This window comes from Coturnix japonica, chromosome 15 (assembly GCF_001577835.2).
Source record: "Coturnix japonica isolate 7356 chromosome 15, Coturnix japonica 2.1, whole genome shotgun sequence".
NCBI classification, from domain to species: domain Eukaryota; kingdom Metazoa; phylum Chordata; class Aves; order Galliformes; family Phasianidae; genus Coturnix; species Coturnix japonica.
In genome coordinates this window covers 9708627-9734962 of record NC_029530.1, presented here as the reverse complement: position 1 = coordinate 9734962, position 26336 = coordinate 9708627, and the positions used below count along the sequence as shown (strand labels likewise).

Here is a 26336-nt window from a genome sequence, read left to right as displayed (position 1 = left end):
CCCCGTCCTTGGAGGTGTTCAAGACCAGGTTGGACGGGGCCCTGGGCAACCTGATCTAGTAAAGGTTTATGTTTGGTGGCCCTGCCAGGCTGGGGGGTTGGAACTACATGATCCTTGAGGTCCCTTCCAACCCGGGTCATTCTGTGATTCTGTGATTCTGTGATTCTGTGAATGGGAAGAAATGGTTTAGGCAGGTTATTCTTATTATTCCACATTACAATCTTATTCTACATTATTTGGCAGTTGAGATGTTAGGAAGAAACATTTCACTCAGAGGGCAGTGAGGTGCTGGCCCCGACTCCACAGAGCTGTGGGTGCCCCATCCCCAGCAATGCTCCAGGCCATGGATGGGCAATGGGCAGCCTGAGCTGGTGGGGGCACCCAGCCCAGGGCAGGGGGCTGTAAGGGCCATTCTAACTTAAGCCAGTCTATGATACTGTAAATAAGGTACTGGTTAATAAAAGGGGACCCAGAGCACCATCTTCTAACTTTGGGTGTTTCCAGGGAAGGGATACCCACCACCTCTCTGGGCAACCACTGCCAGTGCCTCAATGCCCTTAGCATAATAACCATTTTCTTTATATCCAGTCTAAAACTCTTCTCTTTCAGTTTGAAACTACTTCTTGTCCTATCCAGAGGAGGGCCACAAGGACCATCCGAGGGCTACAGCACCTCTCTTATGAAGATAGGCTGAAGAAGCTGGGTTTGTTCAGCCAGGAAAAGAGAAGGCTGTGGGGAGACTTCATTGTGGCCTTCCAGTATTTGAAGGGAGTTTAGAAATAAGAAAGAAAATGAACTTTTTACAGGGGTAGACTGCAATAGGGGAATTGAAATTAGATGTCAGGGGGAAACTTTACTGAGAGCAGTGAGGGGCTGGAACAGTGTTGTGTGAGATGTGGCACCTGAGAGGCTGTGGACGCCCCATCCCTGGGCAGCCTGATGTAGAACCTGATCCAGCAGCTGTGGCAGGAGGTGGGAACTGGATGACACTTGAGGTCCCTTCTAGCCCAAACCAGCCTATGATTCTACCACATTAGACCTCGCTAAAGCCCGTCCGTTCTTTCTTATGCTTCTTTCTTCTATCGGATGCTGACAGGCCGCTCCCACCGCTCTCTGGAGCCAGCCCTTCCCCAGGCCGCACAGCCGCAGGGCCGCCCCCAAGATGGCGCCGCGCTGAGGGCAGCCCGCGCTCTGCTCCACAGCGTCTGGTTGCGGCCTGGCTGTTGTGAGGCCTAAAAGCGCTGAGTGCGGCCTAGGTGGCTTTTCCACTGTGTATAAATCGATTATAAACAGGCTACATTGTAGAAAAACACACTGCGTTCTCTCTCCTGCTCTCTGAAATCGGCCCACAAGCAGACATTTTTCTGCTTGAATTGCATTCCAGAGTTGGGCAGAGAGCACTGAGTGAAACATGGTTTAAATACTTAAAACCTTGCTGGCACACGGGTGTTGAATTGAGTTTTATGGCTGTAAGCTGCCTCAGTGCAGGGCTGAGCTGGGTGCAGGTGCAGTGTGAGGCCTAATAGCAGCCGGCAGGTGGGGGTGGATGTGGTGCCTTCATTTGCTCTGGCCAAGATTGATGTTAACATAATTCCTGCTCACTCTTGCTAAAATACTGGCTGCTGCTGGCAGACTTCCAGTTCTTTCATGTTTTTCCCCCTTCGCGCTTTTTTAATGGTTGTAGGAATTAACATTGAGGCTTGGAATATGAGAAATGCAGTTTAAAAGAGCAGTGGCTGACATCAGGTACAGCTGTGGCCCTGAAATTCAAATAGCCTTGATGGTTTACCAGTAAATAGTGGGAGTTCTCTCTTTCTGCACTCCTATAGCCAGTGCTGTAGAGTATCCATGGTTTGCTTTGCAGTTAGGTCTGAGATCCGAATAAGCCTGAAGAAAGTATTTCTTTAAGGAAGATGAGAACAGCAATGGTCATGTATTTTCCAGGTGTCTCATGTCTAATGGCTTTTTTTCAGGTTTTGACTGCAAGTAGAAGACAGATCTTTGAAATACCTGATGGCCACCTGTCAGCTTTTAATGAGCAGGCAGAAGAATAAGACCTCTAAGGTAAAGACCTTGAAATGTTTCTCAGTTTTGAGCCTGGTGTGTCTGTGCCTTCTGAGCTGGGAAGACTTTGTGTTGTTCTTAGTTGAATTAAAAAGCAGGTATTTCCAATTTAATGAGTCCAGGAAGCATAGAGTTTTGACATATTTGGCTAAATAAGTAAAGGCTCGTTAGGTGTGCACAGAACTTCATTAGCAGGAAGTAAGGCAATGACCTAATAGGGGGACTAAATTTAGTGTTCTTTCCACTGGGATTTTTCCTGTTTAAATCATGCAGTGTTTAGTATTTACATTAGCTCCAATCTTACAAGTACTGTTTACGTCTCCGTGTTGAAATCGCTCTGAAAACTAGGTCTGCCTCCAGTGCTGACAGGCTTGGTCTGCTGTCAGAGCTCACAAAAAGCTGTGGCAGGCAGTGAACTTTGGTAAGGAAGTGAACACCTCAGCAGTACACACACTTGCTTGACTCCACAAATAACTTCAGAGCAGAGCTGGCAGAAAATGATATGCACTTTTGTTCCTAAGGGATGCATAGGGGCAATGGAGGGGGTGGGAATGTTAAGCCTTATCAGAGAGGAAATAATGACCCATGTGGTCTGCATCTGAATAAATCATGTCAATAACTCCTTGAAATACCTTATGAGTAATACGAAGACCAGGGAAATGTTAAAATTATCTTTTAAAGTTCCCCTTTCTGTCTAACTGCTGGGACTCATTTCTAAATGTAATCCTTCTTTTTCAGGAGTCTCTGTTGTTCCCCAACAAAATCACTACGAAGCAGCAGTCTGTGGCACTGGTGAAAAGACTTCTGGCCATCTCTGTCTCCTGCATAACATACCTGAGAGGGCTGTTCCCTGAGAGTTCTTATGGAACTCGCTATTTGGATGGTAAACGTTGCAATTTGTTCAGAATTCTTATTCATACTCACTATATTTTAGCAATTATCTACTTTACAGATTACCTTCCAGTTGTGTATGTATGACTTGAGTTTGCTGGGAAGGTAGCTAACAGGCCTTCTCAAGTCTTGATGCAGATAGTACTTCTGCATCAGATAGAGAGCACAGAAGATGGCCTAGAGCTACTAGCAACTCATGGCTGTTCATGTTTCTTTTGCTTTATAATTGTTCCTCGCTATTGCCAGCCCTCTGAGTCAGGCCTCAGGTCAGGAGCTGGACTTAGAAATTGTTGAGTGTTTAAAAATTAGCTCAGATTGGTGTATGTTGTTTTCCTTTGGATTTTTGAGCCCTTGGGGTTCAAATTTTCAGTTTTCTTTGTTAGATAGAAAGTAAAATTGCTTTTTTCTGTCTGTGAAAGTTGACTAGCTTACATAACTGCATGTGATCGGTCAGAACTAACAAGAGAACCAACTTGAGACCATTCCCTCTAGTCCTGTCACTACTTACCTGGGAGAAGAGGCAGAGCTCAACTGACCACAGCCTCCTTTTGGGGAGTTGTAGAGGGCAATAAGGTCTCCCCTGAGCCTCCTCCATACTAGCAGCTGGGGATGCTTTGCTTCTTCAGCATCTTTCTGTTCAGTTGGGATATGTTAGTGGGGTGTGAGATGTCTCCATTTATTGCAGTCTATCTCCATGTTTTCATTTAAGCTGATAGTTATCCTGAAGCATGGTTACATGCACTTCATGGACTTGGTTGAAGGCACAGGAAACCCTGAATAGCCACCAGTCCTTCTGCTCAAATATCAGGTCTTTCAAGTGTTTTTTTTTTATCATTAATGTTAACATCTGACCTGGTCGTGCTTTTGAGGGCTCCTTATTTGACTCCTAAGGTGCTACTAATTCACTTCACTTGCAGGATGTGTTTCTTCTTGCCATTCTGAATTCCTGAAAACAGAGGCAGAAGGAACTACATGAAAATATCAGAAGTCATTTATTCTGTTGTATTCTACAGCTGTTTCTCTCACACAGATGTTGGTGAAGTCTGAATGCAGAAGTGAAGGTGTTGTTTGGAAATGCCAGAGTAGGTGGGCGTGGAGAAGGGAAGTTGTTGGTTGTTCAGAATTGAGCTGTAACTCTATTACTTCTTCTGTCAGAATCCAGATCATCTGAGGAAAGTCTTTGACATTTGAAAATGCAGCAATAAGCTTGTGTCAGCCCACCTGGGACTCAGTGGAAAACCAACATTTCCGTTCAGGAAGAGCCTCCAGATAAAGTGTTTTATCCAAAAAAGGGAGGATAGCTGGGGTGGTTTCAGAGTTTGCCCAATAGCTGTGATAAGGATGGTAACTATGTGCTAAATCTGGTTTTGCAGACCTCTGTCTAAAAATTCTGCGAGAAGATAAAAGCTGTCTGGGATCGTTTCAGATAGTCAAGTGGTAAGTGAGTAACAGTGAAACTAAGACAAGATTGTGCTGAGTAGCAAGACCTCTACTCCTCACATTCTTCTTCTCCCTGAGGTTGAAAATGTTGTGCCCACTGGCACTGTTGGATATGCCAGTGCAACTTGCTCTGCTGCAGTCTGTGTGCTTGGCCCTGTGCGTAAGCAAAACAGAATTAGCTGACAGAGATCATGTGAACTCATGGCCTGTTGAAGTGTTGACTTTGGTGAGGTCATGGTCAGGCTCCAAAGCACACACAGGCAGCGTAGGTAGGGAGTGAGAGTAAAGAAAATCATGAGATTGATTCTGCTGTTGTCTCATACTTTCCAGTTTCACTTTTATAGTGATGCTTGTAGCTTGTTTTTTTTAGCAAGTACAGCATTTACCTCCCTGAATATTGTGTGTCTAGGTACCTTACAGTTGTATTGTATATTATTTCGGATGCATTTCAGAATTAGCATGTTCCCAACAAGCAGAGCCTGAACTGATAAGGAGATATGCAGTTGCAAGGGATCAATAAGTAAACATCTGACCATTGCTGCCTCAAGTAATACCTACTGCTTTGAGAACGTCCTTAGCAGTGTACTGCAAATCAGATAGCAAAAACTTATGAGTCCAGACACGTCAGGCTGTGTTCAGATTGAAGTTTCAGCCAAGTTCTGTACACAGTCATTGGGAAAAGGGCCACTGGAGAGCAAGCTGAGGGACAAAATGGAGCTCTGAGCTTTGGCCTCAGGTCCTTGTCACTGCCGGGGCTAAAGCGGGCTCTAGGGTTACGGGGCTCTGGATGTATAAACAACACACAGATGCTTTTTGAAGGCTGGGCAGGATCTTTCTGACGACTGACCTGAAAAGGACTTTACAAGACCAAAATGTTACTGGCTGTGCTGTCTTATTCCAGAATAAGATGGACTTTAAACTGTATCTGATGAGTTGTGTTTTTACAGACTGTGAGATAAACATCGCTGGTTAGCACTAAAGCATTTTTCCTTGGCAGGATTCAAGGTTGTTTCGATGCTTTGGAGAAGCAGTATGTAAGTTCTTTCTTGTTTTTTTTAATGGACTGTTATTCTCTTCAGAAATATGGACAAAACTGCCTTTTCATTCCTCCTTTGTGTCACTGTGATCTTGCATACACACATTTACAGCTGTGGAGTCGGGGAAGGGCTGCCCAGAGAACACAAACCTGAGATTTGGGATTTTATTCCTTGAGCCCAACCAAACCTTGACTGCTGCTCTCTGGACTTGCCTGTACATGGCACGGGTACCTGCAGCCTGGAAGGGATTTCCCTTAGCTCTGTGTTCTACATTTGCACTCTCCAGTGTCTGAGTAGAGACAGTGCCAGTCACAACTTGCAGGTCCTGATCTCCATGCCTGTTTTCTTGAGAAAGATTCTTTCATGCTTCTGCTTTCTTTCATCTGTTTTCCTCAATACTTTGCCCTTTTTCTTATCTTCTCTAACCCTCATAGCTTTCTCTTGGTTTTCAATTTTATTCCTTTATATATATATATATATCCATATATATATACATACATATATATGTATATATATATATAATAATTCATTAAGTAATGTGTTCATCTGGTTTCAGAACAAAACCAGCCAGTAAGTAATCACATCTCTTGCTGATTCTCTCACTCACACAGCAAAATGCTTTGTATAGAAAAAAAAAGAACCAATTATCATCTCTGCTTATCAACTCCCATCTAGATCAGATGAAGCTGTGTTAGTTTCAGCACTGCAGATTGCATGTGCTCTTAAAATCAGTACAGCTGGCACAGTGCATATGATAGTGCAAAATGTGAACTGTTTCTTGCTTGCTGACAGTTCTAGGAGGTATGTAGCCCTCTGCTATTTATGAGAGGCATCATTTTGTTATTATTTGACAAAGATTAAGAGAAAAGCAGGTATTTAATGGCTGCTCTAGGATCGCTTTCATGTCTTTTCCCATATAGAGTTCCTTGCTGTAGCATAAATTAAACACCTTTGATGTGTCTTGTATCAGTGAACAAATATTATTCTTTGGTAGGGATGGGTGCTATTGTGAAAGTGTTTTAAGTTGACATAGGCTCTGAATATTTGTTTATAAGAAGTCCCAAGGGGGAAGGAAGTCTGAGCATGTCGTTGCTCTCTTGGGGAAGTGCATGAAAAGCCAAGTAAACCGGCCACTAGGTGCTGCTGATGCTGTGCACTGAGGAATCTGCGTAAAGAAGGATGAGTGACTCACAGTTTGTTGAATCTACCTATTCCCTCACTGTGTGTAGGCACTTAGATTTTGATAGCCTATTTTTTCCTCTCCCATTAAGGATAGATACTGACTTTGTGTTCTGCCTTCTCTTGTTCTCTCTCTCTTTAGCTCCATGTTGCTGTCCTAGCAGTAAGTAAATGAGTACAAGACGTTTTTCTTCTCCCACCATGCTTGACAGACATTTGGAGTCAACGCTGTGTCAAACCATAAATGCCTTTTATAAGGGGAAGTCAAAATATATGTGGTTTTTAATAGAGCGATGACCTTTCTTAAATATGGTAAATATGAACTTCCTAGGCTGCGTGGGAACATTTTCTCTATGTCAGACTTCTGACTCTCAGGCCTTACATGAATCCTTAAAGTCCAAGAAACACTTTCCTGGGCTGCCTATCATTGCTTCCTGCAGACTCTGGCCTTGGTCCTTGGAAGAAGGAAGCTGCTGTGTTTTCTTGCTTTAATAACCACACACTAGCAGCTGCCCTGGGAGTCTTTTGCCCCGGTTCTTTGTAAAGCAGCAATAGCCATTCTATGCATTTATTGTGTGCATAATCTGAGCGTTTAAATCTCAGGCTTCAATAGTTACCTGTGAGGATTGGAATGGGAATTAACCTCATTCCTCTAGAATTACACAGGTGACTCTTCTACCTGTCTTTGAAGTGGTAAGTATGGACTGCTGATAGAGGAAGATCGTGTCTCAGCCATTCCTTTCTCCAGTCCCATGTTACAGATAGCACAATCTCTGCTGTAACTTGGAAATAACATTGTTCATAGTCGTTTTGCACTCGTTCGTGTTACCCAAGGGCAGAATGTGCTCACTGTGCTTTTTTACAACAGATGTACACCAATCCCAAGGAACCGGAGGTAAGAAAGAGTCTTAATTAATCTTTGAGGCAACTGAAGGCATGGGTGAGTAGATTTTTATTCAGAATAGACTTGTGGGCTTAAATTCAACCCTGACACTGCTGCTTGGTGACCTGGTTTCTCTTCTTCTGCCTTCGCTCAAGAATGACAGCTCAGTGAGCTGGATTGTGATCAAACACTCCTACCAGGCACTAGGCTGTGGGCCCATCTAGGGCCTCAGGCAGGGATGTTAACAGGCAACTAATGGGCATGTTCTCAATTTTGTTTTGCTTCCCTGAGGGAAGAACTGGGAAGTTCAAAATCTTTCTTTTCTTCTATTTTTCTTTTATTATCTTTTTAAAAGGGGCAGTGAAAAGAGATCTGGGTTTTTTTTGTGGGTTTTTGTTGTTGTTGTTTTTTTCCATGCAAAGAGGTTTAGGACAGAAGTTACAAATCGCTTTGGAGCTGGGATGTATGTGTTACATAGTGTGTGTGTATGTGCTTATCCTTTCTGTGTTCTCCACTGAATTGCCACCTCTGCTGTTTTGTCTACACCTTGCCTGTGGCAACAGACTTGGCAGTACAGTCTATAAGTGAGGCTCTGCATCCATTCATTCTCCACAGAGCATACGTGAGGAATGGCTGCAGAATCTGCCTGCAGCATTGCAGTTTGCTGCGCTGCACCTCAGTGTCTGGGGAGGAAGGGAGGAAGTGCTGGGATTTCTGAGGAAGACTTGGGAGTTAAGAGCTCAGCCTGACTCCTCCCAGTCAACCTCGCTGCCTCTGAGAAAAGTGAATGATAGACATGACATTGGGCTGCAGCGTGTCCTTTCTCTTGTGTTGAAGTTTGTTCTTCCTAATGATTGTCTTCTTGCAAATCTTTTACATGGGATGCTATCTAAATATATACTTATTAATCTCTCAGTGAACTCTGAGACCAGTGAAACTCAGGATCTTTTCCCTGTACATTACAGTTTGAATTTCTAGTGGAAACTGTCCTGCAGGCTCTTGCCTCTGTGCAGAACTCTGGGCCAGGCTTCCCTGTGACACTGCATCACTGGTGAAGCCTGATGTTTTTCCTTTTAGTAAGGGAGGACATATTGTACGTTGTGAGGTTGGCTGGCCCTGGTGTCTCATTAGAGAACAGGGCTGGGGAGTCAGGCCCACAGAGGAAATAGGAGGAGGAGACAGGAAGTTTGCAATTTTTTGTGATTATTTCAGTGCTAGGTAAGTTGTGGTTGTTAAGGAAACCTACCAACACTCATGCAAGCAGAAATGGAGCTTAAGCTGTAAACATCTCATTAAATTAATGCTGTGTTCTTATAAAGTCACGAGAGGACCCTGCTAAGTTCAGTATACATCTTTATGTTTGTTTTTTTCTTTCTTTTCATGCTCTTGTTAAATCTCCAGACAGTCACTGAACTGTATCAGTTCAAGTTCAAGTACAAAAAGGAGGTGCCCGAGATGGACATCATCAGGTAATGGATTGGGTTTATTTCTCAGAGCTGCACTGTGAAAGTCAGGTGTTCCTGAAGCCTGAGGAAGAAGCTGCCCTTTATGATGATAGCATGTCTGAGTCGCTCAGCAGCTGTAAATATCATCAGAGTTGAGGACAGTCACTCCACAGGATACAAACGTCCACGCTGATGAATAGGAACGCTGTTATGTAGCACAGTGAGGCACTTAAAGTGCACCAGAACTGGATGAAAAGGAACTTATAGAAATCACACCAAGTCAGCGTAGCACTGGAGAAACCAGCACATTTCTTGAGCTTGCTGCCATCTCAACTAGTAGCAGTGTTCTTCAGTTTCACAGGAGAGCCTTGTGCTTTCATATGAAGCTGTTCCAGGTTTGATCCTTTTTATGAAGATCTCACTCCCAGTATTTTTATCCATTGGTATTTGCATGTGTTCTGCTTGAGCAGTCTAGGAGGGTGGCCTGGGAGGTCTTTCTCTGATCATGCCTGTGTTGATGCTACAGAACTTGTGGCAGGAAGCGGCAGCATCTTACATCTTCTTGGCGCTGTTAGATATTTGACAGCTGTGTTTAGTAGGGCAAAATCCTGTTTAGTTTAAACTTAATACTGTCAAAGTCTATTAACTATGACCAAAACAAGGAAAAATAATTAGCTAGTCCCCCAGCAGAACCCAGCCTCCATCGATGTCCATAGTACTGATCAAGAAGGGGCTTCTCTTTATATCTGTTCTGTTTAAATCAGCTCCCTCAAAATCTCACTACTGTGCTGAGGGTTCAGAGATTGTGGCCTCAGATTCCCTGAGCTGTGGCTCTGTTCTGTTTCCCCAGTGGCTGACATTGCTATCTCCAGGTCATGTACATACCTGCAGTCATTTGTAAACCGACATCCTGGCATTGATCAAAGTATTGTGTCATCTTTGCTGTCAGCTCCTTCAGTTGATAAAACTACTGTTATGCACCTGCAAGGTTTATTGCCACATGCCAACCCGGAGCTAATCATTGCCCAAGGAATGTGTCTGTATCCTTGGGTATGAGTGGCGAAGGAAAACATTCTCCTGGATGAGCTCTGCCTTATTCTAGGTTGATTTTTGGAGGAGTTCCTGGCCATGGATCCCAGCCATTCAGTTCCTTGGTTCCTACCTTTTGGTACATTCCTGCATCAAATCCAGTGTTATTCTCATACTGAACCAGAACTTGGCCTGTTAATTCCTATGGAACTCCCTTGACTTTTTGTATGTACTCTTCCCTCTGTGATTTCTACTCTGCTAATCCCAAGACTTGTAAGGATGATGTAGAAGAAAAGGCCTGGTTTCTCTTTATTCCACCTTGATGTTGCCATCATTTGCCCTCTCACTTCTGATACGCAATCCAGAACACACAAGATTCCATTTAATAATACAGTATGGTCAGCACAAGAGTGTTGTTGTTGGCAGCTTGGAGCTTACCAAACCATAACCTACATAACCTTGGGAATACAAACTATTCAACAGCCACTCAGTTTTCATACTGAAATGCTCCGTCTGCAAGGGGAAATCCATCTTGCCAAAGCTGTGTCTTCCATTGATTTTATTAGTCATATTCAGCCCTGGTGTTCTCCCCACTGTGTTTGGTTACTTTGGAAGCAGTTTGTGGTGATTTTGTTAGATGCCATGCAGTCTATTTATGGTGTCACCCACCTGCCAGTGGTCTTCCAAAGATACAATTTTATAGTGGAGGAGCTACTTTGTTTTTTTTTGTTTTTTTTTTTAAGGCCCTTTATTGTTGAATGTTAAGGAAGTGTAGTTCCTCACTCTCTTGGTGATTCATCCACTTTGCCTTCAGCTGGCTACAGTTCGCAGTCTGATCTAAGCTGCTCATCTCATCAACCTCTGTAGTCAAGAGAAACGAACTCCTCCAGAGGGCAATTCATCCCACTTCTGTTACACGGTTATCTCAGTCTAGACTGCTTGCTTAGACTAGCCAGCTGACATTTGGATGGGTGAAGGAGGTGAGAGGAATGCCCCTTAGTCACTTTGGAAAAATCTTCTTCTGAGCTAGTTTTTCTTACATGAAACTGAAGTGAGAACATGGAATTCACTGCTCTTCAATCTGCAAAATGGACTTGAAAATAGCCACGGTGATGAATCAGCTTTATATGGGATTTTCACCTCATTCCTCTCATTCCTGGAATTGCTTAGGTGAAAGGCACTTGTTTTATGGTCCTTTGATCCATTTTAATCATGTTCGAACAAGTGAGTCACGATATTTGTATAATGGAGGTCCATTGCCCCAACTACAAAGTCTTTTCAAATGCAAATGCCATACCACTGCGTTTAGAGCTGTTGTTTTCCTGATGCCACTCCATCACTGGAGTCTGTTTCACTTCCCTGTTTATCTGGAAGTTACATAAAGGCATTGTAGCTTTCTCACTGGCGCTTTGAGAAGAGTCAGTGGGTGCACTGTATTTGTAATTGGATCTTGAATATTCATGACTGAGGAAAACAACTCTGTTATTCTGCTTTCCATTGTAGCAACAAAACCAACTTTGTGAATGGAGTGTGCAGCGAGGACATGAAACAAGCCAGCAGCCTCCTGATCCGTAAGCTGTACCTGTTAATGCAAAACCTTGGCCCACTTCCCAATGACATTACCCTGACCATGAAGCTCCTCTATTACAATGATGGTAGGTGGATAGCTGCGTGTGCTGCAAGGGGAGCTTCCCTTTCCATCAGTTTCTGTGATAATCACGAGCCCTGTGAAATTAATAAACCTTAGAAAGGTGAAATGGCAGTGAGATGGTGAATCTATTAGCTGATACAGTGAGAAACGGCGTCTAAACATGTCTAAAGGTGAATCCTTTAGACACACATGGATGGCAGATGCTTTGCAGACAGGCTGAAAATCCTTGCAGTGTGGGAAGGACAGCCTTCTTAACTGTTTGTTTGCTTGTTTCTTAAGGAACATGCACCTCCTGTATGTTGGGTTGTAATCTGGAAAGTTGTGTTCATTGATGGTATCTCAGCATCCTGAAGTTGCTGTTTCTTTCAGCCACCTGATAACATTTGCTCCGTTCCTTTTTTTCCTTTGAAATCTCTCTTCTTCCCTCCAAAAAAATAACCATCCAACACATTGTTGGTAGCTTTTGGAGACTGGTAGATACTTGTTTTTTACAGAGCAGGTTAAAGAGAGATGGAACTTTGTTTCTCTGACAGCATCGGGTTCTTTCTCTCTGTGTAGTAACTCCTGACGATTACCAACCACCTGGCTTTAAGAAAGATGACAAATCTGGTGACCTATTGTTTGATGGTGATCCTGTCAACTTGAAAGTAGGGTCTTTCTCCACTGGGTTCCACACCTTGAAAGTGAAAGTAACAACTGAAAACAAAAGAATGGGGAGAGTTGAAAGCAAACTGATCCAGAAGAACAGCCCTACTGAGATCTCCCATCAAGGGCTAGACTGTGATGAAGAGGAAGAGGAGGGGAGCACTAAGGTATGGAAATAACTCTGTTCAGTTTTCCCTGGAGGAATGTAGTTCATATAGCAAAACACTCTGGGGAAAAAAAAAAGAAAAAAAAAGCATTTCCTCGGGATCCTAGCTTAACAAGCTTGTGTAGGGCAGCATTGCTGCAGTGCACTGAGCACTGAGACTGCAAATCCATAAGCATAATGTGAATTTCTTTTGAGCACATCCACTGGCTGACTGAGCCTAATATGTTCTCCCAGAAGAGGGCAGTGATTATACAGAGAGCCACAGCACACACATGCAGAACTGGAGAAAACTGCAGACTTTTGCATTTCCATTTGGTGTTTCTTTCCCAGATCTAAGCCACGTTCTGCTGTGTAGTCAGGTGGGATTCCTTCCACTGCCTCTAACCATCCCAAAGTTGTGCATTGTTCCCAGTTTCTTGACCACCTTGGTGCTTAGTGTAGGGGGCATCTTTAGCAGGCAATCATTAGACACCAAGTTAAGCCAAAATAACAAGAGGGGCAGCCTGCACCAGCAGCTCAGACTTGGCAATTTAATTTTAGGTGGCAAGTGCCAGAACAAGCCCTAGCATAACTGCTGCCTGAAGACAGGAAACTGTTTGGGCCAGAGTTTTCTGCCTTTCTCAGTAAATCTCTCTTCTGAAAGGCCTGTGGGCTCGGCACTAGGAGTGCCTGCAGGCTGAGGAGTTTTGAAAATCTCATCTCTTTTAGTGCTGAGTATAAGCTCAGCAGATTTACCTCCTGGGAATAATGTTTAAGTCATGCTGTTAATTCAGAGGATTATTTGCATTGCAGAACAACCCTCTCCCTGTCAGAGCAGAGTCAGATGAGTACAGAAAGGACAGAAGTTATACCCATCCAGGCCTGAGAACTGAAACATCTTCGTCTTGCCTTCAAAATACAGGTAGAGGCTAATTTTCAACACTGAAGGAGCCTGTGTTCACAGCTAATCTCTTAGCATAATATTTATATTTTCTCAGCTATTTTGAAATGGACGAGCAGTTTGTCAGACCAATTCAATTTTGTATGAGATCAGAGTGACCTGTAATAAAAGGCCTCTTGTGTATGCTTGGTTTGTTAACAGAAACATTCAATTTTATGTCAATATCTTTCCACCTCTTTATCTCAGCAGTTTTTTTCAGATACGGAGGAAATGCATAGTTCATCAATACCACATTACATTATCTACATTTCACCAAGGCTCTTTTAGCTTTAACTCTTACAGTTTGATTTTGCAAGTAACTTTCCTATGTGAAAGCATGCATGAACATACACAAAAGGAACCTCCTCTGTCACTTCAGTAAACCTAGCTTGTGATGTACCATGCTCTGTTTGACCTTTGAGGCTCTCAGATATAGCCTGTGGAACAATACCATCTAGTGACAAAACGGTAAATAGCATTCCTGAGATCCTCAGGCAGTGGAATAAAGAAGCTGGGCTGCCTATGAGGCCACCTCTTCAAGTCTTTCTCTTGCAGATCTCTGATAACTAATGAGGGGTGAACTCATACTGACACCTTTTCCACTAGGGGGCTATTAACAGGATATTTCTGCTTCATCTAATTGCTTTCATGAAGCTCTGAGGCAGTTTAGGACCCCACGATCAAATTTTATGGAAGTTGTCTATTAAGGACAAGAGTTATTAATCAGAAGACAAGCTCCTGTCCAACACAACCACTTACATAGATTATATATACTGACATAAGCCTTGTTTTCTTAGCAAGCCAGGTTAATGAAGTGCTAACTTCATGGACAAAAGCTGTTGCAGGTTAGTGTTATATATTCAGATGATGATAATCTTAAATATCTGTTTCTGGTGCTAAACTGCCAGTGCTGGCATTGTCTGAGTATAAGGGTTATACCATTTCACATCAGGCACGGAACTGCACTACAGTGGTTTAGTTGTGTATATTTCAGTTAAATATGGGGCTTTAAACTTGAGACCTAATCTTGATGTGTTTGCATTCTAGGTGGAAAGAAAAAGGTGGAAATGAGGGAGATGGGCAGGCGGCCTTCCTCACAGGCATCTCAGCGGGTGAGCAAATTTCAGTGACTTTACTATATGCCAGGCATTGTGAATTGATTGCCATGGAATATTATGTCACCTAGGATGTCACAAGTTTCTAATAACTTGTGAATTTGTTGAATCTGCAATGGCTACAAAGTGTTATAGCATAGGGGTATAAGCATGAACTGGAAGCATTTATGAACAAGCTTTCTGTGGTCAGCTTATTTCATACATCCACTACAAGAGTTTTTGTTCTGTTCCAGGAGTTGACACTCGTGAATTACACATGCAGACTGAATATCACAGCCAGGTTTCTTTACCCATGTGTGCTTTTAGATTAGGGTTCTGAAATCACCACCCTGTGTTAGATCTGCAGGCTGTATTTGTCTGTTGCCTAAGCAAATCTTTACCTCTCCTTTCCTGCTGCCGGTCTATCTTCACATGTGAGTCACAGGTACTTCTGAGCCCTATCCCTCTTTGCCTACCTCTCTGTGATAGGAACTTATCCCCTGGAGGTGCTGATCTCTTTCAGGGGTTATTGAGGCAAAGCAAAGAAGTAGGGTGGACCAGATGTGATACATAAAGTTACATAAAGTTAATTCCATCCCAAGACTGTTCAGGTCAAACCCTGAACCAAAATCAGAGCTCAAATTCATGACCTTGTGCAGAGCCCTTTTCAGTGACAGGGCAGGTCTCTGAGTACCTCCAGACTTGCCAGTTGATCCTCCTCCCATTCAAATTAGTTGAAGATGCTGTGAGCTTGAATATTCAGAAACTGAATCTTCACAGGATAAGCAAACGAGAGTAGGAAATTGCTAGTAAAATTTTCCCTGCTTCTGTTGAAAAGCCTAACCCAGACAGCAACTGGAGACGACTACTTAACGTGTCATTCAAAAGGCATCTCTGAAGTATTTGCATTGACTCTGGATCTTAGAAATGAACTTCTGTGTCTAGGCTGGTATTTTTCAAACTTTAACCACATTTTTTTTTCTGTCACATCCTCCAGTTTCCTTCTGATCATTGTTTATTCTGTCATCTCTGAGAAAACAGGAGCCTTTCTTGTTTGTAACTCATGGTTGTCCCTCTGATTCATGCTCTCGCATTCTTTCGGGTCTGTCACGATTCTAAGTCAGAGCACCAGACACCTCTCTCCTGCAGCATGTGAATTCCCTTAGAATACAGTAGCAATAGTGAGAGTTTCTGAAGGTGGGTGGAAACAGTACTGGTTACTGAAAAGTGGAAGAGTCATTTTATCCACTTTATGCTTCCAAAGACTCAAGAAGAATAATAATCACAAGCCTTTTGCCTGTTAAATTCTGCTGGGCAGACAGTTTTGGAATTATTCTTCAATGATATTATTTTTAGACATCATTGCTTAGAATATGGCTAATATTTCAGTCACTTTAGGGAGAAATAAAATCAAGTTGCTGTTTAGGAAGTTTAGATCATCACGGTAAAGCCAGCACTGATAAAAACTTGATGCTATTTTCCATGTGAGAGGGACTTTCCCTTCTTTTCTGAGAGAAGTGGGTGAAACAAATGTCCATTGTGTATTCCACTTGTATCAGGAAGCCAAACTATCGAGTGAAGTTTGTCTTAAAAAATGAGGACAAGCTAGGGAAATCAGAGTTAGGTATTATCTAACAAGGTCAAACACAGGTAAGATGGCAGAAGGAGTCCTGTTGGGGTGTGAATGTAAACATCTTGTTGCTATCCGGGCTGCAGTACGGAGAAGTGAATGTCTTCCAGCTGTCAGGTGTGCTTGGAGGAGCTCTGTGATTTGAGGAGCTGTGTGGTCTCCCAGGGGAGCTGCTTTCCCCTGGGTTTCAGGGGTCGGTCGACTTGGGGTGTGCAGGGCTTGGGAACCACCTGGCTGGGTCTGTGCAGCTCTCCCTTTTTTTTTTGGCAGCCATAAGCCATGAGGCTTGCACTGCTAGTGCACGACAAGTGTTAGGTTTCCACCCAAAGAGCACCTTGAACTAGCTCTCATAAAAATTGCTCACATACCAGTGCTACCATGGGGGAGCGGGCATGGCTGGTTGGTCAGGGCGAGGCTGGGGGGGACCTCACCCTGCTGGTGCTCAGTGTGTGCGTGGCTCAGCCCTGGGGCTGGGCTGTCAGTGCTCAACTGCACCGTTACATGCTGAGGTTATCAAAACCAATGGAAGCATTCCCATGTATTTTGGTGTCTGTGCAACGATTTGATACTTAGGAAGTGATGTATTAAAAAATCCCATGCAGTCATGAGGCTCTTTGGGGAATTTGGACAGCCTCGTTGCTGCTATTTCTCTGGGTGGACTGCTTTATTCCTTCTATTTCTCAATTATATAAAAAACCCAGAACTATGCTGTTGGAACCGAGTCGATTGTTCATTATTTTCCTGACCTACAGCTCTTCAGGAAAACCAGGAATGGAAGCATTAAAGGCTTATTTTTATCTGTACGACATGGGAGAAGCAAAGGCTGCAGATCTGCCAAAAGAGAAAGAACTATTTCTGTCCTGCTAGAACTATAACTGCCATTTAATAATGGCCACGAAGAGTCTCTGACAGAGGGCTTTTCAGATTGGAGAAGAATTTACATGTACTCAACTTGGTTGTTATCTGCAATCTAATGATTGATGATACTTAGGATCAAATGAGAGATTGCCCTTTCCCAGCAAAGCATCTCTGTACTTAATCATCCAGAGTTAGACACCAGCATGTAAATTAGCCTACCTCTACTGACTTGAGGAGAGTTTTTCTGATTGCATCAGCCACGGATTTGTCCCACTGTGCTATCTTTATGTGTCTTCCTTGTTTCCACTGGCATTCTAGCAGTTGTGATCTGAAGAGCTGTGTAAAAGAGGGAATTGTTGCACATTGATTTATTTTGTAGAAGTCTGCTGATGGAAAAGGGGTCCTGCACTGGACGTGAGATAACTTTGTGAAGACTTCAGCACAGTCCTTTACCCTCTTGTGAATCCTTTAATGGTGTTCTCCTATGAGTTGATTTTTGTCAGCTTTGTCTTCATGTAAGCAAGCGTGTTACAGTGGAATGAGTTTGGGATGAAATAGTTCCAGAAGATGAATAAAAACTGACCATGTGGATGCTTCTGCAGGCGTTATCTCCCATCAGCAAGCTGTGGGCTGAAGTTCTGGGGTGGTCCTTAAAGCACAGTCTCATTGCACAGTGCAGCAGTTGTGCAGAGCTCCGAGTCGTCCCAGACTGAGCCTGTGCCAGAGCTGGAAGTGGTGTGGCTGCATCATGTGGTTTTCTGGCTTCACTAGCCAAGGCCAGACAGTGCTTATGCTGCTGGGCTGGCTGCATTTGTGCTACCAGGCTGCTGTGGGACACCAGTAAGTGTGCTGAGGATTGGCCTTGTTTGGTACACAGCAATTTGAATCACTAGTAGCCCAGGGGCTCTGCACTGCAGGTCAGTGCCTGGCTGTGTGGCACAGCCCTCTTAAAAGGAGCTATCTGAAAGTCAGAGAGATTCATTTGCCTAAATGAAAGAGTGCCAGTTTAGACTGTGGACAGTGGCTTGTCTGGCCAGCTGCTAATCACCATGCTGAAGTCTTGGGTACCTGGTGAGATCCTTTTTCTCTATGAGAGAGGTAGCAGTGGGAGCCAGCATGAGCAGTCTTTCATGCCTGACACAGTACAAGCAGTATGTTTTGTTTGCCAGTGGTCAGCATCCTCTTGGTGCCCAGAGCCATGGTAATCCTGCTGGAGATCCCTGTGCCTTTGCTGAGTTTCAGAGTTGCATGTGACTTCTGTCTGAAAGTGAAGGTCAGCACAAGGGATCCAGTTGCAGAATAACAACTTGAAGATCGAGACCTTTGATTTTTCCCAGGCAGGCCGCTTTTACAATTGCCATGACAGAAAGCAGTTTAAGGGTGAAGTCTGCCATTTGCCGAGCAATAGAAAAGCATTTTTCTGTGGCAATGTCATTATCTTGAACTTTCGCAGCAAAGAAAAAAAAGAAAGGTTTATCTCTAGCTGTCTATCAAGCGAACTGTATCTGATGAGAAGTTCCCAGAACATTTTCTCCTCCAAACCAGCTGAAGCTACACAGACCCAAACAACGAAGAGAAAGATTCAGAGATGAGCTAGCCTCTCTCCTTCCTGTTAGCTCAGGCCGTTCTGGGAGGAGTGAGACAGGGAGGTCAGCAAATTCCTGGCTTCTCTGCGTTCACATCCGACCTTTAGCTGGATCTGAGGCTGTTCATCCCTTGCGTGAGTTGTTCCTGACTAGTGCATATGAAACAGCTTCCTAGTGATCTCTTCCTTTAGAGGTGATGCTCATTGCCTCCAGAGGTGGGGGAAGATTTAACTCTTGCACCCTCAGATTCCCTTTCAGCTACGCCAGGAGCATCCAGAGGAAGGCAAGGAGCCTCTATGCCTTTACACATGTTCATAATGTACATGCTAACAACCAGACAGACCACTAGAGAAATCTGCACAGAGTAAGGTTGGATAGGTCTGACATCCCATGAGGGGCTAAGCTGCATGATGGCCTCATAGGCAGGGTGAGTGTCTTTGCTTTTCACCTCCTGGCTTACAGTGCTGTTAACCTCACAAGGGGAAGTCTCCCAGTGCAGAAGCTTACAGGCCAATTGAGTGTCCTAGTGGAGGCTACGTGGAGAGAGGCTGGTACTTGTTTGATTTTTTTCTATCAGGTATTTTGTTGTCATAGTCAAGAAAGATCTGCTCATAGTCCTTTAAACGCAACGAGATACGTGAGACACAGCGTAGGCCTGTGGGACTTTGTCAGCAAAAAGGAAATTGCGTTGGATGGCAGAGATTTTAACAGTGAACTATGGAAAAGGAAGAGGACCAGTGGTAATCAGTGATGTCTTGGCATGGTTTCCTGGGGACAGAAATGTGGCAAGTTTCCATAGATGCATCACACTGAGCGTCTTTCATTCTTCCACCTGCGTAATTTGGCTTTCATGCTTACCAGCGCGATTCTCCTCCATCTTTGTACAGATGAAAATCAGGATTAGTTCTACTGATGTCAGTGCATTGGCTTTTCTGGAAACTGATAGGAGCTCAGTCAGTGCTGAGTCCTGCACCGAGCTTTAACCTTTGTGTCGCCATCGCAGAAAGGCAGAGGTCAGAAGACCTGGAGACCACATAGAGCATCCTACATGCCCACGGCAGGGTCAGCACCTTGTCCAGTCACATTTTGAATAACTCCAAGGATGGAGGTTCCACCAACCCTCTGAACATAGCAAAGAAAAGCTCTTCCTTATGTTTAAATGGAATTTGCTGCATTTTGGTTTGTGTTGGTTTCCTTTCATCTCTTTGCTGGACTCCACTGCGTGCCTTGCAAACCTCAGTTTTGCTGTGCTTGGAGCAGCCACCTGCCTTCACTGTTATAGAGATGTCTGTCACCTGCCATGCCTCCTATTTTGGGGGCTGCATTTAAAGACCCACTGGCTTGGTTTTGAAAGTAGCAATGTTTGCTGTGCTACCAAGTCCTGTTATCTGCAGCCGAAATCACAAGACATCAGACACTGGCCCTCTCTGATAAGAGCTTCCTAATGTTGATCTAGAGATGTACCCTGCTAGATGTACTTGCTGCCCTGGCAGCAGATGATTGTTTTGCCTTGTTTCACCAGCTAAGTCTTGTATCTCAGTCCTTATTCTTCTGGCTTGCTTGATGGAACCGGGTTGCCTTTGACATTCATGTGCTTCTGAATTTGTTAGGATAGTTACAACATACCGCATTAAACACTCCGTGTCCTGACAAAGAGAACTCTTCTGAGGACAGAAAATTTACAAAGTGCCAAACCTCAGCATGGGGCAGGCCAGGCACAAAGCAGGGACACAGCTGATTGCTCCTATGCTATTCTAGCTTTTCTACATAGGATGCCTTCGGAAGGAAAACATGCCAGAAGTGCTGTAAATTTGCATCAATTTATGTTGGGAATTGTTGGCCGGGATATGTGGGGACGCTGGGGACTGAAAATTGCAGAGCACAAAACTGATTTTGTCTATCTAAGAATAGGAGCGTAACCATAGTCTGCTCACTGTGCTCCATCCACCAGTCTGCCTTGGGAAGGCTTTAATCTGAAGTCTGATCTATTTTTAGCCTGATATCTTCTCCAGACAATGCGCAGCTGTCCCGTTAGTTTTATGCCAGAAATTAGTAACACTTGCATGATTCACAAGTTAGCTGTAATTGAACAGAAAAAATCTGTGGCAAAATATGACCGTTTTACACATAGCCCAGTACTGTAAAACACAGGAGGTTCGAGCACGTTGCGTCGTCGTGCTATGAGCTAGACCAGAGCTGTGACTCAGACTGACAGCTCTGCTCCTGTCTTTGTACCCCCATCAGCATTGTCCCTAGGAGGGCCTTGTGAGACCTGGCTCCATACCTGAGGGGAGCTGAGGCCCTGCAGTGGTTGTGTAAGACAAAAAAAACAAGGTTGGTACAGCCTGAGCTCTCCTATGGGTTGTTCGAAGTCTCAGGTTATGGGAAAAAATTAGAATTAATCAACTTTTGGAGGCTTTGATTGTATGTTTAGTCAATGGGAGGGATTTCCTGCTTTTTACCGCGCCGTTTAAGAGGTTTACTTTCTGGTTAAAGTCAAATAAACACACGTAGGATCTGACTTAATCCCATCTAGGGCACATTGCTGGGGAAGAAGCCCAAGTGTTTGGTTAGGGTAGGAACCTGGAAGTTGGGCTCGGGGTCTGATCCTGCCTCTGAGCTCATACGTGAACTTGTAGCAGGGCAGGAGCAGGACGGGACATGTTGGCTTTGGTGAAATACCTCACACGTTTGACATCTTGTTCATTCAGGAGATGAATAGTGCGTGTCTGCAGAACATGATGACTTGCATAGATGTTTTTACTCCTAATCTCCAGGTTCCTGTTAGATGGCAGTTCTGCCTGTGGTAAAGGGAAGGAAAGCATGCACACAGATTGGGTTGTGGCTGCTCTTTGTGGCCTCAAAAGCATCCCATCCATACAGAGGAACAAGAAAGGGGTGAATCTCCAAGTTGCTGTCATTACAGGGAATGAAAGCACCAGCTGTAGATGATGTGCTGTCTGTGTGGTTTGGGTTAAACAGGAGGAGGGCTCCCTCACTCAGGTGACCAGGGGCCTGGAGACTGGGGATCATTGCTATACTTTGTTGTGCAGCCAGCAGGACAGGGTACAAGACTTGCAGCTGTGTTAGCAGTGCAGTGTCTGGATGCAGTGTTTCCACCCTCAGCGCCCTGTGCTTCAAAAACCGAAGCAGACAGGTTAAAATGATGCCAGGGATAGGAAAGTAAATAACTGCCTGAAATGCCAGTTTGAGCAGCTGGATATCAGGTCAGGAGCTGTAACATAGAGATCCACTCATCTCTGGTTCCTCAAGCAAATACACCATGGACAGCACTGAAGTTTTGTCAGACTGAAGGAAAACCTGTCTCTCCCATTTTGGCAGGTTCTGTTTTTTTCTGTTTGCACGGAAAGGAAGTTGTAATTTCTGCATTAGCCAACATCGTGTTGCTCATAATGAAGAGGAGGAAAGAGGGGAAGAAAAACAATTTGAAACATGATAGAGAGGCAAACTGAGGCGGTTTTGCTGCTAATCCACAATCAGAGTTATTTCACACATTAGGAAGACCATTGCTACGTAGAGATTACCAAAGCCTCATACCAAGGTCAGATAGAAAGAGAGCCTTGATGACGTGGGTGGGGAATTCTGTAATGACCACATTTTGTAATCTGGAGACCTTGTGCTTCTCTCCAGGATGTGTTCTGGAATAGCTCTTTATTAACTCCTTGTGCTTATCCTGCTTCAGGCACAGAGTTCCTCCTGATTTTTAGCAAAACCAGCTCATATTTTGAATTACCAACTCATTTAGCACTATTTTCCCTCTCCATTCACCTTACTTTCATCCAGATGAGTTTTCTTTTGGAGGCAAAGCTGAAGACTGTGCTATGGTGTGTCCCTTCAGTTCAGTTCCAGTGGGAGCAAGATAGGTCACATTGCCAGACTCTGTGCTTTGTCCCTTCTGGGTGGGCAGCAACACATGCTGCTCTCTGCAGCTCCATGTTATTATTATTATAGAGATGCAAATATGTCCTGTGATAACAAGAACAAGTGAGTTTGTTATTTACATGGCACAGCCAACACTTCAGCTGTCGTTCTGGACATTCATCTGTCTGCGATCTGTCTGAATTGCCTGTACCATTCATCCACTTATATTCTAGCATATATATTATTTAGTGCTTTTTAACCTTTTGCTCTGTAGGCCTCTGGATATTTTTGAGGGGGGTTTGTGTCTTCCTAGGGGGAAGTGATGCCCCCTGAAACAGAGATTGCTTTGCTTAGTTGTGTTTCACAAACTCACAATTAGTCTTTGGACTCAGAAACTGATCAGCTCACACTGAAATTCTGTGGTGTACAGATAGAGGTACTGTATGTCTCATCCTGAAAGGATGTTTCCAGTCATTGCAAATGTGACCCATGTGCCTCTCTTCAATGGGATTATGAACAGGAGGGGAATCAACTTCTTAGAAGGGTAGGTAGCAATAGGGCAAGGGGCAAAGGTTTTAAGCTCAAGGAAAGAAGGAAGGTTTAGGTTGGATGTCAGGGGGATGTTCTTCACAGATAGAGCGGTGAGATGCTGGCACAGGATACCCAGGGAGGCTGTGGATCCCTGGAGGTGTTCAAGATCAGGTTGGATGGAGCCCTGAGCAGCCTGGTCTAGTGCCAGATCTGGGGGTTGGTGGCCCTGCCTGTGACAAGGGGCTTGGAACTTAGTGATTTTTGGGATCCCTTCCAACACAAACCATTCTGTCATTCTCTATTATTATCCCATGTTGGTGAAGAAGGCTTCTGCCCTGTGAGCTATTGTATTTCTCAAAGATCTCCTTGCTCCTCTTACTGTCTTTAGGCTGTGGGGCTGAACCTGTTGCTTTCACAAACCTTAGCATCTCAGCTCCAGTGAGTGTTCCAGTTTTTGATTCCTTGCCTAATGGCTTTTACTGGAGAAGAAGATCATGCTGAATAAACCCAAGAGGATCCAGGAAAACACATTGTAGATTTGGAACTTGTGTTTCATGACTTGTCTAGCAGGAGCCTGTACCGTGAGAATGATCACTGCTTCTGATGGTTCTTACAGATAAGCTGCCTGAACCTTGCGTTTAGCCAGGAAGAGGTAATAGGACCCAAGAAGAAAAGGAAGGTCAGTGAACCAGAGAAGCTGCTTCTGGAAGGCAGGAAATGATATTTGTTCTGCCACACAATGCATTTTAGAAGGTGCGAGTTTGTGTTGTCATCTGACTGGTAAAGACCTTAATTCTCTCCTCATATTTAACTCTCCACATACCACGTATATTTCTGCATACTTTGTCTTGTACAAAGTTCGGATTGCAAAGAGGCAGTAGGCACCACAGCTGTCATGACTGTAGGCCAGCAGCACTTGTTTCACGTTTCAGAGTTGAGGATTGATGATCCCATGGGGACAGTGTCTGTGTGCTTCTTTCTGCTTGTCTCCCTCCTTACCCACAGGATAAATTTGCTCCTCTCTGGCCGGGCTCTCCTTTGCCAATATATTATCAATATCAACAGCACTGTTTCAGGATGAACTCTCTGAGATATCAATGGCAACAAACAAGTTTCATGATTCATTAGATTGTGCTTCGTTCTATCTACCCTTTCCGGAGCGTAGATTTTAGTTTATTTTTTTCAGAGAAGGCTTTTTATCTGTATTGAATGCAGTGATAAAGTAATCTATGCACATTTTCTGCTGTTGCTGCTGAATGGTTTTGTTTTTTTCTTCTGCCTCTGCAAGTAGCGTTGCTATGGCTATAATATCAACTTACTTCTGAAGCAGCAATCCACTTCGTACCAAGAGGTGTAGTTACCCAATACAGCTTGTGTTGAAATACACCATGTTTCAGACCTAACTTTTATAAAGATACCTCTTGATGGTAAATATAGGTAAAGAGAACAGCAGCAGTAAAAGAAAGAATTTCTGTGTCCTTTGGAGTGAAGGTGCTGTGTTTTCTGGCATATAGATTGCCTGGCTCTGCCAAGTTATTACTGGAGAGGTGCAAAAGCCTAATGGTTATTATTGGAGTGGGGCAAAATGATCTGAATTAGTCTTAAGCATTTTTAAAAAGATATCCAGAGAACAAACCCTGCGTTACTTTATACATAAGACATAATGAAATTTGAAATACCAAAGAAGGGAATTTAGAACACCGGCTTCCCAACACAAAGCTGGTCTTACAGGGAGGGAGAAATAAAAAAGCACTAGAATGCAACAGAGTAGTGTCCTTGGTAATGTAGCATCAGTCCTGGCATTTCTGATACTCAGCAGAGATATTTCAGGATGGGGCTTGAAGGGCAGCGGTGGTTTGGGATATAGGGTATTCCTTTGGTGGCGTATGTCAGCTCCGCAGAAAGGAGAAAGGATTGCTTGGCAGGTACATGAAGCCAGATGCAGGCTTCTCAGGCCAGGCACCTGAAGGAGCTGACTGACTGGGTGGGTGTACACCTCTAAATGTTCAACTGACCTCCTCCAGGTGGCTGAATAAAGCACTGCAATCCTAATTCTAATGCCTCCCCTGTCCTTCCTTGGGCAGACAGACTGCTGGCAGCCCCTCAGCCTGCAGCAGCGTCTGGCAGGTTTCACAAAACTTGTAGAACATGAGAGTTCTCCATTTTATCCTCACTTTCAGTCCCACGTCCCCACATTTGCACCTGTGGCCTAATAAGCCAGTTTGTTCACATGCCAGAGCAAACCAGAAAGCTTCCTTCTGCCCAGATTTTGTAATGATATTTACACTCACGCCTGCACATCCATGGGAGGCCTGCGTTCTTTGAGCACGGCTACGGCTCAGGACCTGCCTTGACCTGAAAGCTGTGCCCTGCTGCTCCTGGAGGTTGTGGTTCTGTGTTTTCTTCAGCCTGCTGGCTCCTGCCTGCCCCCAGAGCCTCCTTATGTTGTTGTATTGTGCGTACAGGAGAAAGACAAACAAGCCTGTGGTTATGGCTACTAGAGGGAAGCCTGTCAGCCTGCCTTGTGCACACCGGAGAACGCAAAGTGTCCTGTCCCACAATGAAAGTGAAGGAGGCTGTCTCATGTTACCACACAGCGAGAGTGAGTGCACAGACACCACAAGTAAATCCACTGCTTAGTCGAGTGTGCTGCCCTGCTTGTAGCCATGGCCAGAGGCTCACTGTCTCAGTACACCCTGCCTTGTAATCAGCTATTTTACGGTAATGACTTCTAGTCGTTTTCATTTCAGGCTTGGTTAGAAATAAAGTAACTTGTGATGAACTGCCACAGTAAGCGTCTGATTTTTCTTTCCCACAAGCTTGTGGTTACCATCAGATTCTAAGAAAAGTCTTTCCACTGCAGATTGGAATCATCTGAGCCACTTACACGTATCCTTTTATTTGTTGGTGATTCTGCTCGGCCAGCTAAAGGTAAAAAAAAACACAACAAAAACCACCTCTTTCTTGTATTTCAGGCGCATTTCTAGTTAATACTCATTAACTGACTTAATGTATGTTACACATCGTCAACCTGATTCACTCCTGACATAAAACAGAAGCAATTCGTTAGTAACGGTCCCTTGCCAATTAGTGAACTAAATTACGTTTGAACAATTTTCTTCAAAGATTCTCCTCCTTCCCCCCCCCACCCCAGTGCATCATTTGGCAAGTCCCCTGAATGCTTACAGTAATTATGTGCGTGCAGTGAAAGGAGACTGTTACCTCTTAAAGCAAAATAAATGAATATGTGATCTTTGTGTTAATATAACAATGAGTAATACAAAGAATCACAGAACATCCTCCCTTTTGATCTGCCAGAGATACAAACAGCAATTAAGATGACAAGCCGTTTTAAAACCCAGAATATTGGGAACGTTCCATGAGGGGAAAGTGATTGTTTTGTAGG

The 26336-nt window shown here is 44.0% G+C and overlaps 1 protein-coding gene across 7 annotated transcripts; it reads left to right on the top strand.

Moving 5' to 3' along the window:
- Window positions 1-798: 798 nt before the first annotated feature.
- On the top strand, window positions 799-25718 carry HORMAD2 (HORMA domain containing 2). Of its 7 annotated transcripts, XM_015877996.2 has the most exons (14): window positions 989-1256; window positions 1974-2064; window positions 2803-2947; window positions 4329-4392; window positions 5393-5429; window positions 6754-6774; window positions 7480-7506; window positions 8896-8963; window positions 11472-11623; window positions 12178-12431; window positions 13223-13331; window positions 14397-14461; window positions 23547-23683; window positions 25396-25718. In XM_015877996.2, the coding sequence occupies exons 2-13, from the start codon at window positions 2014-2016 to the stop codon at window positions 23649-23651; spliced, it is 1098 nt and encodes a 365-aa protein (XP_015733482.1). In that variant the 5' UTR covers window positions 989-1256; window positions 1974-2013; the 3' UTR covers window positions 23652-23683; window positions 25396-25718. The 7 variants fall into 7 exon arrangements, with proteins under 7 accessions (XP_015733480.1, XP_015733483.1, XP_015733476.1 ...); XM_015877994.2 differs by lacking the exons at window positions 989-1256; window positions 23547-23683; window positions 25396-25718 and adding exons at window positions 799-972; window positions 16826-19825; XM_015877990.2 differs by lacking the exons at window positions 23547-23683; window positions 25396-25718 and adding an exon at window positions 16826-19825 and having other exon boundaries at window positions 987-1256.
- The last annotated feature ends 618 nt before the right edge of the window (window positions 25719-26336 follow it).